The 22,239-nt window shown below is 36.1% G+C and overlaps 1 protein-coding gene across 1 annotated transcript in view; it reads right to left on the reverse strand.

The window, feature by feature from the left end:
• Window positions 1–22,239, reverse strand: part of Ddx10 (DEAD-box helicase 10) — a 315,103-nt gene that overhangs the window by 97,829 nt on the left and 195,035 nt on the right. The window contains exons 13-15 of the mRNA XM_004626217.2: window positions 21,785–21,904; window positions 20,021–20,182; window positions 5,633–5,689 (exon numbers count right to left, since the gene is read on the reverse strand). Coding sequence (XP_004626274.1) covers window positions 5,633–5,689; window positions 20,021–20,182; window positions 21,785–21,904 — 339 coding nt within the window. The remainder of the gene's footprint in view (window positions 1–5,632; window positions 5,690–20,020; window positions 20,183–21,784; window positions 21,905–22,239) is intronic.

Consider the following 22,239-nt stretch of genomic DNA (forward strand, 5'->3'; position numbering starts at 1 on the left):
ATTTGATTTGAAACTGTCTCATTGCTTTATGTTTATCAATAAAACTTTGAAAAGAAAAAAAAACTGCTTGCTTTCTAGAAGTTAGCTTAAAGTTCTCTCTTTCCTCAAAATACTGGCTATTAATCATTTTCTTTAGTCACTAGCCCACATAGCATAGTTTGTTTTATAAGGGGAAAAACTGAAGAAAATAATACACAAAAAGAACATGGAGCAACAAACAACAGAAATGATTTGGAGAACTTACTAGATCTCCTATTTTTCTTTTAAAAAACCTAGTAATGTTGGGCAAGCCATTCATCTGCATATAGCCTTAATTTATTTGGTATTTTTAAAATATTATATGTGTATGTCTATAAGTAAAGCCATTTTTTTCTTTTCAAGTGAAAGCTTCCCTGGAAACTCAGTATGCACAGAAGAGGAAAACAATGCTATCTGTTTGAAGACAAATTGGAAGCCTACAAAACTGCCTACAGAGCTCTCTTGTCTCCGGGGGTAGAGAACTTATATCTAAGAAACTCCAAAGCCATTCAATAGAATGTTTAAAATCTCTGAAGTACATACTAAACTCATTCTTAAGTATTATGAATCACAAAAGTTGCGAAAAAATTTAAGGACAAACATGAGTTTTTTCATATTTGTCAAGTAGTGCTGACTTTTTAAAAGCTTTAATGATTTAATAAATGAAAGGACAAGGGGCTGGGGTATAGCTCAGTAGAATAAGCAAGCGCTTGCCTGGCAAGCGCAAAGGCCTGAGTTCAATCCCCAATTCCACCAAAAAAAAAAAAAAAACTAAAAATAAAATAAATGAAAGGACATTTTATTACTGAAAGAAAAAAGTAGGACAAACAGAAACGCAAAATGAAGAAAGTTAGTGTTTCTTTAGACTTTTCTCGGGAGACAACCAAACAACTCAACATAAACCAGATTAGAAAATCAGTGCAACACATCTTTCAGGCCTAGTCAAGTTCAAAAATTATGTAACTCTTCTTTAGACCAATTCTGAGAGAACTAACTTCAAAACTATTTTTATGAGAACACTAAGGCCATGATAGGTATCATAAAAACTATTTCCTAAAAGAACTATTATTAAATAAACCAACCCAGAAATAAGTCAGAAAAAATTTACAAAACATAAGTCGGTAAGAATTTACAAAGTCTATAGAACTTGTCTATAGAACTTCAACTTTGAAATGTTTGACCTAGTTTTAGATTTTAGCGTCGTATTTCCCACACTTAAAAACTAGGAACTGTGTCACCTCTAACACTCAAGGCAACCTTTGACTTCAAGTGCCTCTGAAATATTCCTGTTCTTCATTCCTTCACAGTGATTGTTGAGTTTCATGAACATTATACTTTTAATAGCTCTTATTTTCTTTTCAAAAAGCCCTGATGCATTTCTGAGCAACTACGACCTCAGCTTTCAGTAATACTCTTATTGCTTTTTACATTTTGGCAAAATCCTTCCAACCGCCAAACATTTGTTCAAGGACTTGGGACTGTCAAAGCAATAGGAAATCCAGTTGGATAATGAGGTGAAGTTATATTTTCAGGATTATGTAACTTTTCTGAACTTAAAAAGCAACATGGTCTACTGATCACTGACACAACAATTTTTTTCAAGTCTGAGTTTTAAAATTTCTAAGTTACAAGAATATATCACATTCTTCTACCAAAATGAATGAATTCCATTGTGCAGTTTATATATTTCTTTGCTACAGACAGTTTTGATACCAAAGTGGCTTACTGGTATATCTCGTAAGCTATTAAATACTGGGTACTGAGGAAACTTCATAAAGGTTTGCCTTCATCTTTCTCTCACGTGCCTGACACTGTACAGAACATATATAGGACAGATCTTATACATATCTTTTAACAAAATGTTGCATCAGGTTCATAAAAGGTCTGTTCCAACTTTCTTTTAACCCATTCATACTTTAACTCAGTCTTCCTTAAAAGCTCTCAATATGCCAAGGAAGATACGACCAGTAATTATGATTTCTAAAATGGAGCACTCACATTATCATTAAAGCTACAGTTTTCTGAGAAATAAGGATAATTCCACTAACTGTTCCACCTGTACAAAACAGGATATGTGCTACATGATGCACAAAACAAGGCAGATGGCTATCTGAGTCTTCCCTTTTTTCACATTTTAATTATGTGCCGACCCTTTAAAATAGCGATAGGGGTTGGGGAGATGTCTCAGCAGTCTAAGCACCTGCGTGACAAGCACAAGCACCCAAATTCAATCCCCAGTACTGCAAGCTGTGCTGGACCCTGTGCCATGCCGTCCACCCAAACCTGGCATGATAGTGCATGCCTGTTATCCCAGCGCTGGGGAGGCTGAGACAGGAGGATCACTATGAGTCAGCTGTGTAGTGAGATGCTGTGCCAAATAAATAAATAAATAGCTAGCTTGCTATAAACAGGTAGAAGTATCCATGTGAGAATATTAAGTCTACCAATTTTGCTTTTTGTGGCCATTAAGATATCCTCTGGCCAGGGAAATAGCTCAGTTTAATAGCTGAGTTTAATTCCTAGTACCACAAAATAAAAGATATCCTCTGGATTTCTGTAGGTTCAGGAATTGTTTTAAAACATACATCAAACCTGACAAATGTGCCTCAGAAGGCAAAACTCCTGAAGCTACACAATGATAATGTTTAAATAAAATTTTAAGAAAAAGTTTAATCTAAAATTAAGTCACTTAAATCATATATACTACAAGAAAACCTGACAATTCACATATTTCCTCTTAGATTACAGAACTTTGGGTGACTACCCCTTTAAAAAATCTCCCCTAATAGTATCTATTTCCAAGAACACACATGCACGCACACACGCACTTACGCATGCATTGGTCATTCAGCAACCTGGCAAAATCGTTCTTATTAGACAAATCCCAATTCTTCACACTCAGATGACGGCTGTGTAATGGAGACAGGTAAGCATTTCAGTGTAATAAAACACAGCCTCTGCCCATTTAAAGCTCGCAGATAAATACCAAAACAACAGAACCTCTTCTTTTCAGTTCTTGGGACAACATTAGTGAGCATTCAGAAATAAAACTTTCTTTTGACAAGAAGTCCCTCCCTTCTTGGATGTCAGGAAACAAACTAATAGAACAGTAATGGAAAGGAGAGATGGAAGACAGAAACTTGGCTCAGTGAGTTCACATTAGCCATCAGCCCCAATGGAAAAATCTAATTCTAATACTATTTAGAGTTTTTGTGTTTCACCAACTCACACACTATTAAAGCCAAATACATATAACAACTTTTAGGTAAATAAAAGAAGAGGAATCTAGAAAGCAGACTTATGAAAGCAAAAAATTACAAAACATAGGGCATAGAGCATCAAGTATAAAATCAAGCCACATAATATCCAAAAGAAATAAGCTCTAGTACCCCCTTACGGATACCAAAGCCTGAATTTGCCCAAATCCTTTATATAAAATGATACACACACACACAATGTGATAAAAATACAATGAATACTTAAATGTTTAAAAATTATTACAGCAAAAGACACACTGCCAGGTATCTCCCTGAGGATACTCCTCCTCTCTCTGACCCCTCCTCTGTTTGAACTCATACATCCCATCATTTGTGGCATGTTCTGAAACAGCTCTGCAGGTCCTCTTTCATGTCTTCAGTTGCACAGTCATTGTTCTGAACCACACAGTGGCCAGAAAAATGGGATAAGTGTGTTCAAGACAGGAAAGCACTTCAGGGGATTGTGGACAATGTGTTTTGCACTGTGATACAGTTATTTTTTAATTTTAAACATTTACTATATATTTTTTCACCATGTGTACATTTCTGCACACACACACACATACATATATACATGTATTATGTCTACATATTATGCATGCACACACATACACACTGTTTGGAGGTAGTATGGATTGAACTCAAATCCAAGTCCTTAGCGCCAGTGAGACAGCTCAGCAGAGTAAGTGTCTGATTAGGCAAGCCCCCAGGCATGCTGAGCCTGCCACAGAATCCAGGCATGGTGGTGCACGCCTACAGTCCCAGTGCTAGGGAGGCTGAAAACAAGAGGATCACTACAAGTCTGAAATGCATAGTAAGATCCTGTACCAAATACATTTAAAAAAAAAAATCCAAGTCCTTTTCCATGCTAGGCAAGCACTCTCCCACTTAGCTATATTCCTAGCCCTCTCCTACACTCCATATTAATTACAATAACAAAAACAACATAAATTATATATAAATATTCTACTAAATTGTTTAAGGAATTATGGCAAGAAAAAAAATCCACACATCTTCAGTACATACTTACTCACCATGGGTCTAACTATACTTTCCATCTGCCATTAGTTCAAATGTGGAAACAGAACTCGCAGATTAAGAGTGAACCTCTTATAAACAAATATGCACAGATACACATAAGGAAATATAATGAAAAGGGCTTTCTTTTGGCTCTAGATGATAACTTTCATTTCACACTTCTATGGCCAGAAATGAGAACGGCTTAGTGAAGCAAGCTAGACTTATTTTTTATGCTGAATAGACAATATTCATAAATAACAAGCAGATTTTCCTCTTAAATATTAATTTTCCCACCCACAGACCCTAATATCTAATAACCCTGCCAAAGAGTCAGGCTACATACACTGGAGCTTTCATTTTTGGGGACCTTTGAAGAGAGAGTGCTATTTAATACTGAACATAAGAAGTCTTTTCATATTTTACTGTAGAGTGATAGCTTCCCACTTCAGAACTATAGCATGAGTTATCATCTCTGACTTGCTTTCTAAGAGACAAGGTCAGCATGGAAAAAAACTGACAAAGAATGTTATGGGCTTGCTCAAGGGAGTCAGATCTTTGCTAACTGCCAAGAAGATCTATGGCTAGTCAGGCATAGAACAGTGAGATACAACATGAGAAATGGCATATGTTTGCTGGGCTCTGGTTCTAGGAAATAATTTCTACTAAATGTCCTTAGAATACTGAAACCCTTCTCAGCATCAAATATAACAGATAAAAATTATAGCATGGAAGGTATTTATAACCAGATGGGTAGAAAGATGGATGGATGGATGGATGGATGGATGGATGGATGGATGGATGGATGGATTTTAGGGAGATTGTACTTTTCTAAACATTATCGTTTACAGAATACAGTGAAGGTGGGAGATACAGAGCAGCTTCGAGATTCTAAGAGCCAAACTGAAGCAACCAATGCTTTCACAGTTATTATCAAGGTGAGCCCCAGTAGGCCATTCAAACTAGTCTAAAGTAATACAGGTGAAAATCCTATGCAGCCTAGCTTTTATAAGCATAAAATATAGTGGGGAAAGGTAGCAGAAGGAACAGGTCAAAGCGCAACAAATTATCCTAGGCATTTTCTATACTGCATTAGAGTGGAAACACATGAATATACAAAACACACAAAAGGCTACGAGGGCCTAAATCTGAATGGAATGCTTTGATATACAACATAAAACGCATATTAAAAAGACAGGGATAAAAAAGTTCACATCAACATCAAAAACACTATTCTTATTCAAATATAAATTCCTGGTCATTTCAATCCTAACGGCTTGCAAAACTATATTTAAATTATCTAACTATACATATGGACTCATATATAAATCAGCTCTTACCTTTGCTTGTCTCTTGTTAGCTTCTCTTCTGGCTTCTCTTTCTTTCAGTCGCTTTTCCTATGGGAAAAGGTAAGAAATTAAGACTAGTATCTATTAGACATAAAATAGTTTATACAATCATCACAGCATTATTTTAAAAGTCAACTGATATGCAACACTTGTTTTTCAAGAAACTTTACTGAGTATATACTATGGAACTGGTATAAGAATAATCATTAACAAAAAAAAAATAATCCTTATGTGTCAGACAGATCTGGAATGAAATTCCAGTTTTGATCATTTACTAGCTTTTTGAATTACTTATGCTTTCTAGTTCAACATAAAATGAAACAAGCAAACACTTCAGAAGGCTGATAAAATACAGCCTAATATACCTAAGCAGTTAGCACAGTGTCTGACACTGTATATAACTGGTACACAGCATCAGCTTTTAGAAAAAAAGTGAAGATGCAAACATAATCATTTTCTTTATTCTCTCTCTGAAACAGAATTTACAGAAGACATGAAATTCTCATTCTCATTACCAAGAATGTAGTAATGTTTTCTCAAGTAAAAAACAACTAAAGGTCATTCTTATAAAACACATTTTATAAATGCTTTATAATTTCCCTATTAGTTTTCCACTGATTACAAAACAAGTAGAAAGTTCAACACTTGAAGAATGTTTAAATACAAGAAATTTTCATTTATTTATTTGTTTGTTTGTTATAGGGTCTTGCTACGCAGCTCGGACTCCTAGTGATCATCCCACATCAGCCTCCCCAGCACTGGGATTATAGGTATGCATTACTATGCCCTGGCCTTTGACCTCACCAGGCAGGCACTTATCTCCCCAGCCTGAATGGAAGAAATTAAGTATAATGTTAAGATTCAAAACAAGATTATGGATGCAACTAGAGACCATACTCTTAAGTGAAGTAAGTCAACCCTCATGTGCAAACATCATATTGTCTCCTTGGCATGAGACCAGAAAGAGAAAATAAAATCTGAAGGGTATAAAAGATCCTGGGAAAAGGGAATGAACCTTTTAAAAAGGAAAAAATTACTGAGTTGAGAAGGACAGGAGAGGGAGTGGGGGAAAAGAGATATATCTATGTATGTAAGCAAGATGCTTTGGACAACTGTACTGTGGATTTCTGATGGTCTCTGGAAAACAGCAGTTAATGCTTAATTTGTTTTGATTCTTTTTTTTTCAATTATTTTTCCTTTTTCTCTTAATTTTTAATATTTTTTCTTTCTTCTTCCAATTCTGTATGCATATATCTGGTAATATGAACAACTAATTTGAAGACAACACTATGTGAATTGTAACAAATATTGTGAAATTCATTTTATTTTGTTCAGCAGATTTCTATATCATGTGTAATTTTTCTATTTCAGTACTTTGTACTCACTTTTAAAAATAAAAAATTTAAAACAAAATGACCAAGTTAAAAGAACTTTGTTTTAAACAAACAAACAAAGAAGCAAGAACATAAGCTTGCTATCTTCCTCTCCAAAAATAAAATCTATTCTTAAGCACCTAGATAAAGTTTACATTTTAGAGTCAGGGATATAGCTCAGCAGCATAAGCACCTGCCTGGCAAGTGCAAGGTCAAGTGTTCAATCCCCAGTACTGTAAAACTAAATAAACAAATATATAAAGTTTACATTTTAAAATGTTTAATAAACTAGGTCAATGCAATAAGTGAATAGAAAGCAAAGATAAAAATGTAATCATGATTCACTGTCACATTAAACACATTAACATAAGAATAAACAATGATTTGTGGGCCATTATTTCATTTCCATTATGTGTTGCACATAAGTAACTTTCTTCAGAATCAAAAATCAATCCTAATCCATATTCTGAAGAAAGACTGCTAATATATATTTTAAGTTTTGTATATTTTATGATAAAGTGAGAACATCTTTCAAAATTTCAGAGAATGAAACACTAAGTGCAAACAGGAAAGGACTTCACAGAACCTAGAGTTTTTATAGCCTTAGACTGCATAGTATGAAAGCTAAATTCTAAGTTGAAGTAACAAAACTTCAAATTCAAATTCAATTCAAAAGTATGACCATGTCCCTAAGTAATACTAACACTATATTAATGTATTTCTGTGATTTTTTTTCTTCCCAACAAGTTTTAGACATAAATGAGTAGTATCCAGGATTACAAATAAGACATACAACTAGATGGGCCATTGTACAAAAACATTCTAAAGGTTACCTGGAATATCAATGAACTAAGGTCAGAGGAAAGAGAAGGAAAAAAACTTAAGAAACTCTGAGAGGTTATAGTATGTTTGATCTCAAAGAACTCAGTTACAAAGAAATTAATATCAAAGGTGGGGGCTGGGGAGATAACTCAATGGCATAAGCACCTGCCTGGCAAGCGCAATCCCCGGCAGCCCCCCCCCCAAAAAAAGAAAAAAACAAAGGTGGGATTTCACGTGCCAAGTCTGGATTTGTGTTTGTTTTTTTGTTTTGTATTTCAGAGAAGGGCCTACAGGGTGTTTGTTCAGGGTCTCACTACTAGATCGGACTCTCAGTGATTCTCCTGTTGACAGCCTCCCAAGAGCTAGGATTACAGAACTGCACCACCACGCCTAGTCTCAATTGCCATCTCAGCACGCCCAAGGGGCAGGGCTGGCAAGGGGACCAAACCCCCAGCCCCTGCACCTGCTTGCAGGCACTTTAATTTGCTGCACTATTTAGCCAGCTCTTTGTTTTTGTTTTTCTGAAACATTTTAATATAAAAGTACAATGTTCTCATTTGGGGATATATATTAAAAGATATGACTAACAATGAAAACAACAACAATAGACACGTATACAGTGCTCTAATATTATTTTAACAACCAGCCAACTAAAGCAATAGTTATATTAAACTCTGTGAAATGATCCTCTAATCAAATGATGTGAAATGTTCTGTCACTAAAAATAATCTCAATATTTATTCAATTAGAGGGAGGGGAGAGATTTCTAAATAATTTTCACCCAAAATTTTCACCAAGTTGGCATCAATTAATGATTTTCTTTGAGGCTACAAATACATAAAAGTCACAAGGTATCATTAGGGTAATGTTTTTAAACAAATAATAGAGGGTTTTTTTGACAGTGGGCTTTAGTTTACAGAAGTATGTAGCTTTTATTTTTAGAGGAAAAGAGTATTTAATTCTATTATTTACAAAAGCTTTCCTGTTTCAGATACTAAAATTAAACAATATTTTATGTTATTCTACAATAAGAATGACTTAAATGTTTGTTAGTTTTAAATACAGCTATATAAAACAAGTTATAGAGAATAAAATAGTTCTTTCATAAAAATTTGTCCATTAGTTTATTATTATTACTGCTACTGCTATTTTCTTACCAATAGTAATAACTATCTTGTAAGCATCAACAAACTTCCTAAGCATTTTACTCATCAACTTATCTTTCTCTTTCAAAATCTACATGAAAGCAGGCTGAGATAGAGCAAAATTATAATCCCAGCACTAAAGAGGCTGAGGCAGGAGAAGCACAACCAGTTCAAGGTCAGCTTGAACTACAGTACAAGGCCCTGGAGGAGGCAGGAGGAGGAAGGGAGACAGACAGAGTGACAGAGAAAGACAGAAAGACAGAGAGACAGAGTCAGGAGAGGGAGAAATTACAAGGTATTACCTTTATTTTATAGATGAAAAGATGTAACATCACAATAATTAAGTCACTTAGCCAATGTCGCACACATAATAAGCGAGGACCCAGCGACCTGGGAATACTCTTGGTCTGGGGAGCCAATATTAACCCCAGCACACTGCTATATTCCCTACTCTCCCATTACAACATCAGCTTTACAGATTCACATGCAGTATTTTTTATCTTTTCAATCTATTTTAGACAAACAATACTGTTTCTTTTAATAAATTGCTAGCATAAGAGTCTTTGCATCCTGTAGCATGTTCTTTTTTCCCAGTAGCATTTTATGGGCTTCAGTAACTGTTGCCAGTCTTCTGTACAGAAGAAACATATACCTGCCCACATTTAAAAGTCAAACAATTTTTTTGTTGTTGTAATTATTCAATAACTGGTTTTCTTGTAACACATTAGAGCATCTGAAAATGGCATTTCAAAGTTGAGAAGAGTAAACTCAACATGTTTGCACAGGAAAAGCCCTTCCTAAATGAGTAAACAAGCTCTGTTCTGTGCCTTCCATCTAGCCATCTTAATCACATGAAAACACCATCAATTTTCTGCTTCCACTGAATTCCAACATCAACTCATTGCAATTATTAAAGGGCATTTTAAATTTCAGATTTAATTTGGCTATCAGAATGCACAAATGTCTGCAAACGCAGTATTTCCCTTTGACATTTTCTGCCTACAGTCTCAGAGAGATGAAGAAGCTCCAGAGACCTCTGCAGCACGCAGCAAACACGACCAAGACCTGAGAGGGGTGCATTAGAGAAAGCCACCTTTCAATACCAGGTGAAACAAAAGGAAAATTATTTGAAGTAAATCATTAGAAACTTTCTTAGCTGTAAAGTGGTTAGGTCAGTAATGTTTGAAAAAGGCAAAGGTAAACAGTCGCTTTTAAATGTAAAAAGAAAAATAAGCAATACAATTAACAGTAACCCAAGATTTAGGAAATGGATATAGGAAAGAAAGTATATATTGGGTTTCTTGTTGTTTATTGAGCTGGGAAAAAAACTGTTTTTAAAGTCTGTATTTAGAGTAGAGGGGCTGGGGATAGAGCTCAGTGCACAGTGCCTGCCTGGCAAGTGCAAGGTCGCCAGTTTGATTCCTAGCACCTGAAGAACAGATAAAACGTTAAAGTATATAGACTTCAAGCAAAAAAAATTGAATTTTATTATATTCCTTATCTGAGCCCCCTCCCAACTTCAAATGCTTTAAATCCCTTATCTTCCTATCTCATTTCTGAGGGCATACTGATACCAAGAATGACTTTGTGACACACAAAAAGGCAAAACTTTATCTTTAGTTCCACGATGCTTCAAATGATTAAGTATAAGGAAAGCATGAAATTCAATAATGAAAATCAAATTCACAAGGGAGAGGAAAACAGAAAACCACATTTTGATGTACAAAATACTCCCTTTAGAGCTATTAAAAAACTTTTGGCTTCTCACATACTATATATTCTTACCTTTCCAAGACTTAAGTACCATGAAATATGAATTCCACAAGGAATGAGGATGATGTATTTAAACATTTTTCATTTGCTGATGACACTTGAAAATTTAACTCATGTTTCAGGAGGTATTGGAAGTACAGCTCATTCCAATGAATCTCAGTCAGCTTTTGAAAGTTTGGTGAGGAACAGAGTCCCCAACTGTCACACAGTAAGAAACAGACATCTACCTTTACCTCAGTATTACAGAATAACTTCATTTCACAGAAGAAAACGGGTTCAATGAAAGTTTATTTTAAAAAATGGTTATGAAAATTTTAGGCTCTAAAGATGTACCCTGTTCTCCACAAAATCTCAGTAAATCCAACTCCTTCCCAAGAACTGAGAACACAAGGCTCTTTGATCTGTTACCCTTCTACAGTGTCCTTAACTAGAAAAGGACATAAAGACAGAGAGAAGAAAGTCAAACTGGTATGGGAATTAACTGACTTACAATTTAATTCCTTTGAGTATTTACTGACTTGCTCTCTGTCAGGCCATACGCAGGGCTCTGTGTATTCAGCAACAGGCAAGAGACACAGCGTCGCTTACTGTGACCTTAGTAGTATATGACCCAATCTTGTCAGACTGAATTCTGTTAATATCTAACTCTTCTCTGTGTCTCCTCCTCAGTCTCCAACCATTCTGTCAATATGACTGCCAACCACCAATTCAAACATCACATTCTATGCTATTAAAAAATAAAAATGCAAGTTATAAACAACTCAAAAACATGTCACACAATTAATAAAGTACAAGAGGACAGATCCTCTTATATACAAGAGAATCTTTCTCTTCTCCTGTAAGCTTTATTCGTAATGTCCAATTTAGAGTTAGGCACGGAATTTTTTTTTCTTTGTATCAGGAATCAAATATAGGACCTCGTGCTTGCCAGGAAGGTGCTTATGACCCTGAGACTATCTCCCTGACCCTAGGCATGGGTTTTATCCTTGCCGTTGTGACATTTCTGACTGCAATAAATTTTATTTAACTATATAAGCTGTCTTGTAGGCTCTAGTATTACCTTAGACTTTTAAATGGACACAGCTATTGAAGAATGGGTTCAGCTCCTAATACCTATATAGTTCTATATTATATAGTTCTAATAACATTCAGGAATAAAAGTTATTAGTATGGTACTAAACTATAGTACCAATTATAATGTTTATTTTATCTTGGAATTTATTGTAGATTAGTGACCTAGCTTTGGAAAAATCAATCATTTCCACTGTGTATCATTTTATCTTCAAAATCTTCTACTCCTCCCATCACTTTCTACTTTTGTACTTTTATATTTATTGCTTTAGAGTTGCTTTGTTGTAAGATTTTTTTTTGTGTAAGATGTTTGATACTTTGAGACAGAGAGCAACACGGCTAAATGGTTAAAAAATACAAAGTCTGTGGAGTAATACTACCTTAGTAAGAATAGAAGGTCTGTTATTTGCAAGTTGTAAGCATTTGGATGCATTACTTGACCATTCTAAGTCTTAGTTTTTACCATGTGTAAACTGAGACTGGTATATTACGTAAGCTAATCATACATATGATGCTGCACTGAAGTCCTCAGACCAAGGCACCAGTAACTAACCATGACTTATTTGTTAGTATTCTCATTACTACAGTTCCCAAGATGCCAATTACAGACTTCCTTCTTCCTAACCATGGTGGTGAACCCATGGTATGTGTGTTGTTTTTAAGACAAAAGATGTTAATACATAAGTTCTTCTCTACAAGAACCTCATATTCAGGCTTAATGAAAGTGTTGACACTTCACGGTAAGTAAATGGATTCTGGGCTGCAGTCTGGGCACTGTCTAAAAGGAGTTCACATCACTGTCCTCACTAATCATGTAAGGTAAAAGTCAAGTCCTTGAATGCTATGGCAACTTAATTCTGCCAACAACAACAAAAGAGATCTTCCACAATGTCACTCATTTTTTCCTTTTTAATGCTCACAGCACTAAGTGGAACCTGCAGCCAAGCCTTGGCAGGCTGGACAAGGCCATTTGATAACACACATACATTATCTAAACACACATCCAATACAAGCTAATCAAAGCAAATTTCAAGAAAATGAAGGAACTTCAAAATAAATTATTTTGCTGTATTCTCAACTGTGATACATGAAATTATCACCCTGAGTAAGAGTAATCTTGCAGAGATAAGAATGGTGATACAACCACGGGACAGATTTCCAGGCAATTAAAGTAAAAAAGTTCCAAAGTACGATCCATGGGTCATCTTTTAAGAGTTTTGATTGAACTATCACAAAATACACTACTTTTATGCAGGTATAGAGTTGTCTTTACAATTTACTAATTTGTCAATATTTTCAAAAGCAAAAATTATAACTTTTATCATATATTTATTTCTTGTGAATAGTTTCAAGATGTACTAAAATAAAAGTTTATATAACCACAGGTACCTAAGAATGCCAAGCAAAACTCAAGAGTAGGACAGGCTCAGAAAAACAATGGTGCTCATAAGCTTCAATGAAGACTTACAAAAAGCCAATGAAGCAGCTAAATGACTTACAACAGTACTTCAAGTCCCTGGAATTAGAGGTAGGACCTATGAATTCCTGCACAGAGACAGCTGAGATCTACTCCCAGTGACACTGTAATATCACACAGATATTTTTGTACTAAACACCAGTTAAAATCTTTCTATTACTTATATTCAAAGGCCTTGAAATTAGTTATGTTGAAGAGATCTCTTCACTCCTATATCTATTCACAATTGCTTAAACATAGAAAAACAGAAATGGCCATCAACAGAGAAGTAGATTTTTTTAAGTATGCTCTAGTGGAGAACTCTGAAGCCTTTTTTCATATATATGTGAAAAAAACTGAATGCATAAAAGTACAAAGCACAGTGATGATTACCATGAGGGAGGCAGACAGGCATTGGTCAATAGGTGTACAATTTTAGTTAGAAAAAATGTCATGGAGATATACTGTACAGATCAGTGATTATAGTTAATAATGTGCTATATAGTGATAATAGTTCAGTTTTATGAATGTTATAAATGTACAAAGTACACTTTATGAACACATGAAAGTACTTTATGAATACGTTATAAATTTACAAATTAATGGGGTTCACTGTGCTATTTCTATGCATGCATACCTCATGCAATGATTGTATCCATCTATCTACACTTCTACCCCAAATCCTTCTCCTACCCCCAATACCTTTATAGTATCTTCTTATTTCCCTTCCCCTTACCATTTCCAATCTCTAGTGTCCATTATTCCATTCCATATTTCCGTAAGATTAACTAAGTAGTTTCCATACATGAGTAAAAAAATGTGTTTGCCTTTCTCTGTCTGGCCTGTTTGACTAAACATAACACTCTTCAATTCTATGCATGTTGTTGCAAATGCCAAGATTTTGTTCTTTTTTTAAATGACTGACTAGCGTTCCATTGTGTAAATATACTACATTTTCTTAATATGTTCATCTACTAAAAATCACCTCGGTTGGTCCCATATTTTGATATTGTAAATAGTGCTGCAATAAACACAGGGGTTGAAGTATTTTATGTTAATACAAAGTAAAATAAAATCTAAAAATAAATTTACTTTTTTTTATACTCTGCTTGTTTTAAGTAGCTAAACTGCAAAGCCTGGGCTCAAATTTATGATTTTCCTGCCTCAGCTTGCCAAAGTACTGAGATGAGAAGTATATGCTGCCACACCCACTTGAAAAAAATCTTTATACTCGTTTTCTAAATCTTTAAGATAATTATAAATACTTCAGTAGCGGTAGATATTGTACAGCTTCCAGAATTAGGCAGAAGAAAGTGCAAGTCAAAGACTGGTGCAAACGTGTGGAAAAAGGAACAAGTGAACAAATGAATTGGCCTAGTCCTTTACCACGAAGGTTTAGGACACATCCAAAACCATGTCTGAGGCTATTAATTCTTTAAAGCAATGTCAAGCAGTTGCGGCCAGATAGCAACATTATAACTAAATTCACTTACATGCTAAAACTTCACCCTCTTAAAATTCAAAAAATATTTTGAATATACTGGGGGGGGGGCACCTCCAAAGCCTATAAAACCTAAAATATACATTTAAAAAATATAATATATGGAAAATAAGGAACTATGGTCAGTTTTATAACTGCTTTTCCCCATAACAAATGCATTCCAGCCCGCACCCCCCATTGCTAACTCTGTGACCCACTGTCATCATCTTTTCCTACCTTCATGAGTCAATGCTCATCCACAGACATAAAGTCAGTAATTTCAAAATTCTTTGGAGGCAGATAATTCTTCTCACTATATCTCCACAGTACAGTAGTAACAAAATTATGAGTGAGAGACATAATTACATTTGCTTGGAGTAAAAGAACTAAGATTGCCATCATGGTAATATCTGTTTTAAAACCAACAATGATTTCAAATTTTAAAAAATTTAATTAGAACAAAATAATTAGTGTGGAATTAATAATTTAATTCCCTAGTACTAGGGGATTGGGCCCAGAGGTGCTCCACCTTTGAGCTATATCCCCAGATCTTTATTCTGTATTTGGAGACGGGGTCTCACTAAACTACCCAGGCAGGGCTTAAACTTGCACTCTTCCTGCCTTAACCTCCCCGTGCGCTGGAATTACAGGTGTATGCCAACACGCCCAGCTAATAATTTAGTTTGCAAAGTAAAATGTTAGTATCTATTAGGAAATAAGTAAAGAGCAAGGCACTGCTTTCAAACAAAACAAACCCATTTGTCATGAGGAAAAAGAAAGCACAAATCAAAATTTCATTTTCCCAAAAACTAAAATAAAACTTTTTAGACCCATGCCTTAATTGTATATACAGAGCCAAAAGAACTCACTGATCTGGTAGAATTAATTCCTCCTATTCTCCGTCACATTGGTGAATGCTAATGCAAACCACTGCGACATGCTCAGAACTCAGGCGTGAGCACTGCAGGGTAGAGCCCTGCGCTCTTCTCAGCGTGCACCGTTCCTCCACTGTGCCAAACACTAGAACCTGACATTGGGGAAAACAATCCATTTGTCTTCTGGACAGAAATCCACCCCATGACAAGTTGGTAAATGACATGAGTACCTATATGCACTGTGTTTTATATACATTATACTAATAAACATACTAATTCCAAAATGTTCACAAATGTAAATTTTCTCTACCTTAATAAACAAAAAAAAAGTATGCATGCATAAATTGTAATTTCACTGTTGGAAACACTGCCAAGTAGACAATCATGTCAGTAACAGACAGCATGAACACAAAAGCTGAATACAATTGAGAGAACCATTCTATTTATTTAGCTATTCTTTTTTGGCTACATACTATTCTAAAAGTGCATTTGGAAGTCAAGAGTGATGGTACATGCCTGTGATCTCAGCACTCTGGAGGCTGAGGCAGGAGGATGCCCAGAAGTTTCAGGCTAGCCTGGATATAGCCTGGTCTACCCTGTCTCAAAGAAAACAAAACATCCTATTTTGAAGATATATCACAGCCCAACTTGTATAAGATATACTCATTTAACATAAAAGAGAAAGTTTATAATTATTTTAAAAGACTTTGTCTCTTAAAGAGGTATTGACTTTTAGTACTGGTAGTATTTGAAGTTCTAGTGCTTTTTCAACATTGTTAGCTGAAAATTGCTTTGCCTAGTCTTACTATGGAACAGTTGTTAAGAGAGTTTAAAACTCATCTGCCTTGCTTTAGTAATAGTGCAAAAAAGACTTGGCTTTGCAGATTGTTTTTGTTTTTTGACATATGCTCTCAACTGTAAAATCCAGTCTGTCTGTCCAGGCTGTCTTTCAATTCACTATGTAGCTGTCTGTCTGTCCAGGCTAGTCTGGAACTTGTAGCAATCTTCCTGCATCAGCCTCCTAAGTGCTGGAATTATTGATGTACACCACCACTCCTAACTTAAGAAAATGACTTAAAAGCTCAAAAATAAGTGGAGGAGCTGGGGAAATAGCGCAGAAGTCTAAGCACCTGCCCGACAAGTGCAAGGACCCGGGTTTGATCCCCCGTGCCGCATACCGTGCTGGCCCAGGGACCCAGCATGCCATACCAGCCACCAAAACCAGGTATGGTGGCACACACCTGCAATCCCAGCACTGGGGACGCTGAGAGAGTAGGATCACTATAAGTCCAAGCTGTGTTATGAGACTCTATACCAGATAGATAGATAGATAGACAGACAGATGATTATTAAAAGGTAAGCAAAAATAGCAAAGTATAAAATAATCTATATACTATAGGCATACTTTCATGTAAGAAAGGGAGAAAATAAGGACACAAATTTCTACTTATTCTACTTATGCATAAAGGACACATTACACTAATAACCATACAGTAACCAGAGTTGGGGTGTAAAAGAAAGACACGTAACAGGAAAAAGTAAGAATTCTTAATATGTACATTTTATTATCTTGATTTCAGAACCACATAATTATTCATTCCCCAAAATTAACATGAAATATACAGATTTTTGAGTGCCGACCTATCCACATTTACTATGATTCAATTATAATCTTCTTGAGAAAACATTCTACCTTCTTAAACAGTCTACTGTCACAGTCTAGACTGTAACATACGGGCAATTAGCCTCAGAAACAATTCTCTACAACCTGGGTATAGTAATAAGTTTCACAGTCTTGTTTCACGTAATGTCCTCAGAATTTTTGTACTGCTGATCACAACTTAGAAATAATAGAAGGTAAAACATATGCTCAGTCTTTCCCTGGATAAATACTGTAAGTAGATCAGAAACTAAAACATGCCAAACTGCTGATATTCTTAGTACTTCTAAAACATCTTAACAGAACATGTAAAGTCAAATCTCAATTTAACTAATGTGCTATAACGGTAGCAATGTAAGAAATGATTTTTTTTTCCTAGCAATCACATAAATATCCAACAATTAAACCAGTGTTCTCCACATTTCTGGGATGTTTCTCTCAACACTCATTTTGATCCCTGAAGCCATTTTCAGTATCTACCTTTTCTTTGTACCAAAACTACTATGACATTGTATGAAGCCATAAGATAAAGAAATGAAAACTATTGCTGTGTATTTTGCAAAAAACGTTTTGGTCCATTCACTAGTTTTAAACTCAAAAACAAGCATCTTTTCAAGGCACCACTAGTAAAAAAATTTCTACATTCAAATGCTTAAAAGATTCATAATAGCACTGAAATGAATAGTAAGGCAGATTTCCTGTATGATATACCAAAATCATTCATTATTTCAAAGGCACATTACAGGAAGTTATTTTAAGATGTAAATCTGCTTATGTCACTCGTTCATTCATTCATTCATCTAATGAAATACCCACTTCCAGGAAATTGTGTAGTATGACAGGACAAGAACATTGTACAGCCATAATCAAGGGTATCAGGAAAGTACCAAGTTTTAGGCCACCAGGAAATATGTTTATTTACATAGTATTCCTTCATACAAAATTTCCACTATTTAAGTATAGTGAATTTTATGTTAATTATCAATTAATTGATATAAAAAGAAATTTAGCTATTACACTCAATTTCCCCTTTGATGGGTGAATAGTGAAATAAACCTTAGTATAGCAACATGATAGAGTACTACTCAGTAATAAAAAGAACAGAATGTTAATACACAACTTGAATGAATTTTCTGTAAAATAATGCTGAATAAAAAAGCCAATAATACCACAAGGCTATGTACTATGTAGTTTCACTTACAGACTATTCTAGAGATTACAAAATTACAGAAATGGAGAACATGAAATCCCGCTCTGTATTAGTTCCTACAATTACATATCATACAAGAATTATCTCAGAATAAAAATGTAATGATACAATCATGTCTCACCAGGTAGCTTAATCATTGTGCAAACATCCTGGAGTATGCTTACATAACTACGACAGCTACAATATCACTACACCAAGAAATCTTACACAGGATCTCCATTATTATGTGATCCATCCTTGGCTGAAATGGCATTATTTTGTTCATAACTATTAACCTAAAAACCTGGACGGATGGATGGATGGATGGATGGATGGATGGATGGATGGACGGACGGACGGACGGACGGACGGACGGATGGATGGACGGATGGATGGATGCATGGATGCATGGATGCATGGATGCATGGATGGATGGATGCATGGATGCATGGATGCATGGATGCATAGATGGATGGATGGATGGATGGATGGATGGATGGATGGATGGATGGATGCATGGATGCATGGATGCATGGATGCATGGATGCATGGATGGATGGATGGATGGATGGATGGATGGATGCATGGATGGATGGATGGATGGATGGATGGATGGATGGATGGATGCATGCATGCATGCATGCATGCATGCATGGAAGGATGGATGCATGGATGCATGCATGGATGCATGCATGGATGGATGGATGGACGGACGGATGCATGCATGGATGGATGGATGGATGGACGGACGGACGGACGGACGGACGGACGCATGGATGGATGGATGGATGGATGGATGGATGGATGGATGGATGGACGGACGGACGGACGGACGGATGGATGGAAGGATGGATGCATGGATGCATGGATGGATGGATGCATGCATGGATGGATGGATGGATGGATGGATGGACGGACGGACGGACGGACGGACGGACGCACGCACGCACGCACGCACGGACGGACGGACGGATGGATGGATGGACGGATGCATGCATGCATGGTTGGATGGATGGATGGATGGATGGATGGATGGATGGATGCATGGATGCATGGATGCATGGATGCATGGATGCATGGATGCATGGATGGATCGATGGATGTATGCATGGATGGATGGATGGATGGATGCATGCATGCATGGATGGATGGATGGATGGATGGATGGATGGATGGATGGATGCATGGATGCATGGATGGATGGATGGATGCATGGACCAACCCACCGACCAACCGACTGACCAGGACTCAAACTCATGACTTTGCACTTGCCAGGCAGGTACTTAATTAAGCCACTGAGCTATCTCTCCAGCCAAAACTTTTTAGTATTATTTGAATCATTTCAGACCAAAAGCAGAATAGGTGATAAACTATCTTATAAATCAGTCAGCAATATAAAGACTCCCCCAGGAAAAACTAAAACAACAGACACAGAAAACAATAAAAAAGTATAATGTCATCTACTAATGAATACTTAGATATATTTAGTGACATAGTAAATTTCATTCAGTATTAATTCAAGATGGAAAACTTACCCGATGCTTTGCCTTAATTTTCTTCCTATACTCTTCTTTGTCAAATTTGTCCTCTTCCTGAAGCCTTTCCTTTGCTTTATCTAAGTTGATACCACCAGAGTCATCATCTTCCACTGGGTCCTTGGTGGCAGATTTCTGCATTTGCGGCCACTGCTGAACCAACTACAGCCAAAAAAAAAGGTAGGTGTTAGGTGGGGAGTGGAACAGCCACAGAAATTCCTCTTGTGTAACAACTTTAAATGGTGCATAGCCCTATTTTCTGCCTTATATCCTCTATTTCTAAAAACTTGCCCACAGACCTGATAATTAAAATGAGCAAGGTGCAGAAAAGACAATCCAAGTCAGCATAAAGTAACGTCAGTAACCTGATGAGAATGTGACTAAAGCAAAATTTCTCAAAATTATTAGAAGGTAGAAGAAAAATGCTTCTGTGGTGCTGTTAATAACATACTCTCCCCATGACTCAGCTCAAAATCCCCTGCACGGAGCAAGACCCTGGCTGACTAGCACATGCCTCCTTTGGGCTTCCAAGGCACCAGTACAATGCCTAACACATCTTAGCACACCATGCTGGTTACTTTCTTATTTCTGTAACTAGAACAAATCTCCTTGAAGGCAATTCTATGGTTTTTTTTTTTTTTCATTTATCCTCTGAGCTTATAATGTGCAGAATATAGTAAATAAGTACTTAAGTTTGATGAACAAATCTCGTATCAGTCAATATTGCTTATAAGGAATGAAATAGTGAAATGTAAAGAGAAAATACACACATATGCACATGACTCTGCATACATGGCTTGTGGATAGGAACAAGGTAACAGGGCACTGAGAGCCAGGGGATCTGGCCACATGCCCTGGCTTTTTCACTAGGGTCCTGTACAACAGTGAATAAAGTACTTATTCTCTGAACACCTGTGTCCTTTCCAGAAAAATAAAGAGCATTGACTCAATGATTTCTAGCAGTACTTTAAAAATATAAAACTTTTCACTGGTGGCCACAATGATGTCAATACATGCCAGTATTTTGAAAGACTATTCTTCAAGGCACAGAGACTGGAGGCACATGCATTCTTGCCCCCTCTCATCCTTGGAGCCACCACACTCATTCTGCAAAGTGAGATCTGGACAGTCTCAACTTTGGGGGCAACAAACATTACTATATAAGAAGGAATGCTATCAGTCACCAATCTATTACTTAAAAAGAAAATGATTATCATGCAACATAATGAACTTTCCTAAGAAATCTGCAATAACCCCTTCTCTAAGATATATGTATGCATTTATAATCAGAACGAGGTAAAAACAAGATGGAAACAAGGCACCCATGGTCTGGGACTACTTAGAAGTAGAACAATGCCCCATAACTAGCCCAGGGAGAATCAGACACAGAGCATCCACCACTGAGGAGAGGACGGGAAGACTTCCAGATCAAGCAAAATACACTCTGCCAAGTAGTTATGTTAGTATGCTTGTGTTTGCTACCACAGAATATGGTAACAGCAAGATAAGAAAATATTAACAAAAACATGGAATTTTAAAAGTTCTAAATAATCTGTGTTGGTATCATCAAGAAGTTTAGTTTACTGCTAGTAAGGCTGCCTTGCCCATAACTGCTGACCTGAAAGGCCGCAGTAGCAGTGAAAGTGGCCCAGCATACTGTAGAGAAACACTTCTTTTCTAAATAAAAAATGTCAGTCAGCAGGAAAGTCAAGTTTCATAATACTGAAAATGTTCCTCACAAGGGAAGTATTTACTTTATCTTACCTCTCCATCATCAGTAAATGTTATTTTTTTATTCACTTTAAAATTTCTCTTCATTATTTTTTTTGCTTCTGCAACTTTTGTTACTTTTTTCTTGATACCAGATTTAGAAGATTCTTTCTTCTGTAGGAAAATAAACAAAACAGAGATGATTAGAACAATGGGTGCTTTATACTTATTAAACTCTGGCAATATGCTTTCTCAAAATCAGTGTATTTACAGCTCACCGGTAACAAGAAGCATCAAAAACATTGTCCCAAAATAAATTAGACTTATGAATAATGACTTTTGCAATGGTAAAGGGGTTTGAAAGTGAATCTGATGTGCATTGGACATAAATAGTAAGTAACACTTTCTTCTATTGATAGAGCTATGCTACTGGAAAATGGTGGAACACCACAAACCACATGATAATATAATAGATGGATATAAGCTAAGGCTATCGCATAGCTAAAATA

The sequence above is a fragment of the Octodon degus genome, unplaced genomic scaffold (genome assembly GCF_000260255.1).
Source record: "Octodon degus isolate 3935 unplaced genomic scaffold, OctDeg1.0 scaffold00012, whole genome shotgun sequence".
Classification (NCBI taxonomy): domain Eukaryota; kingdom Metazoa; phylum Chordata; class Mammalia; order Rodentia; family Octodontidae; genus Octodon; species Octodon degus.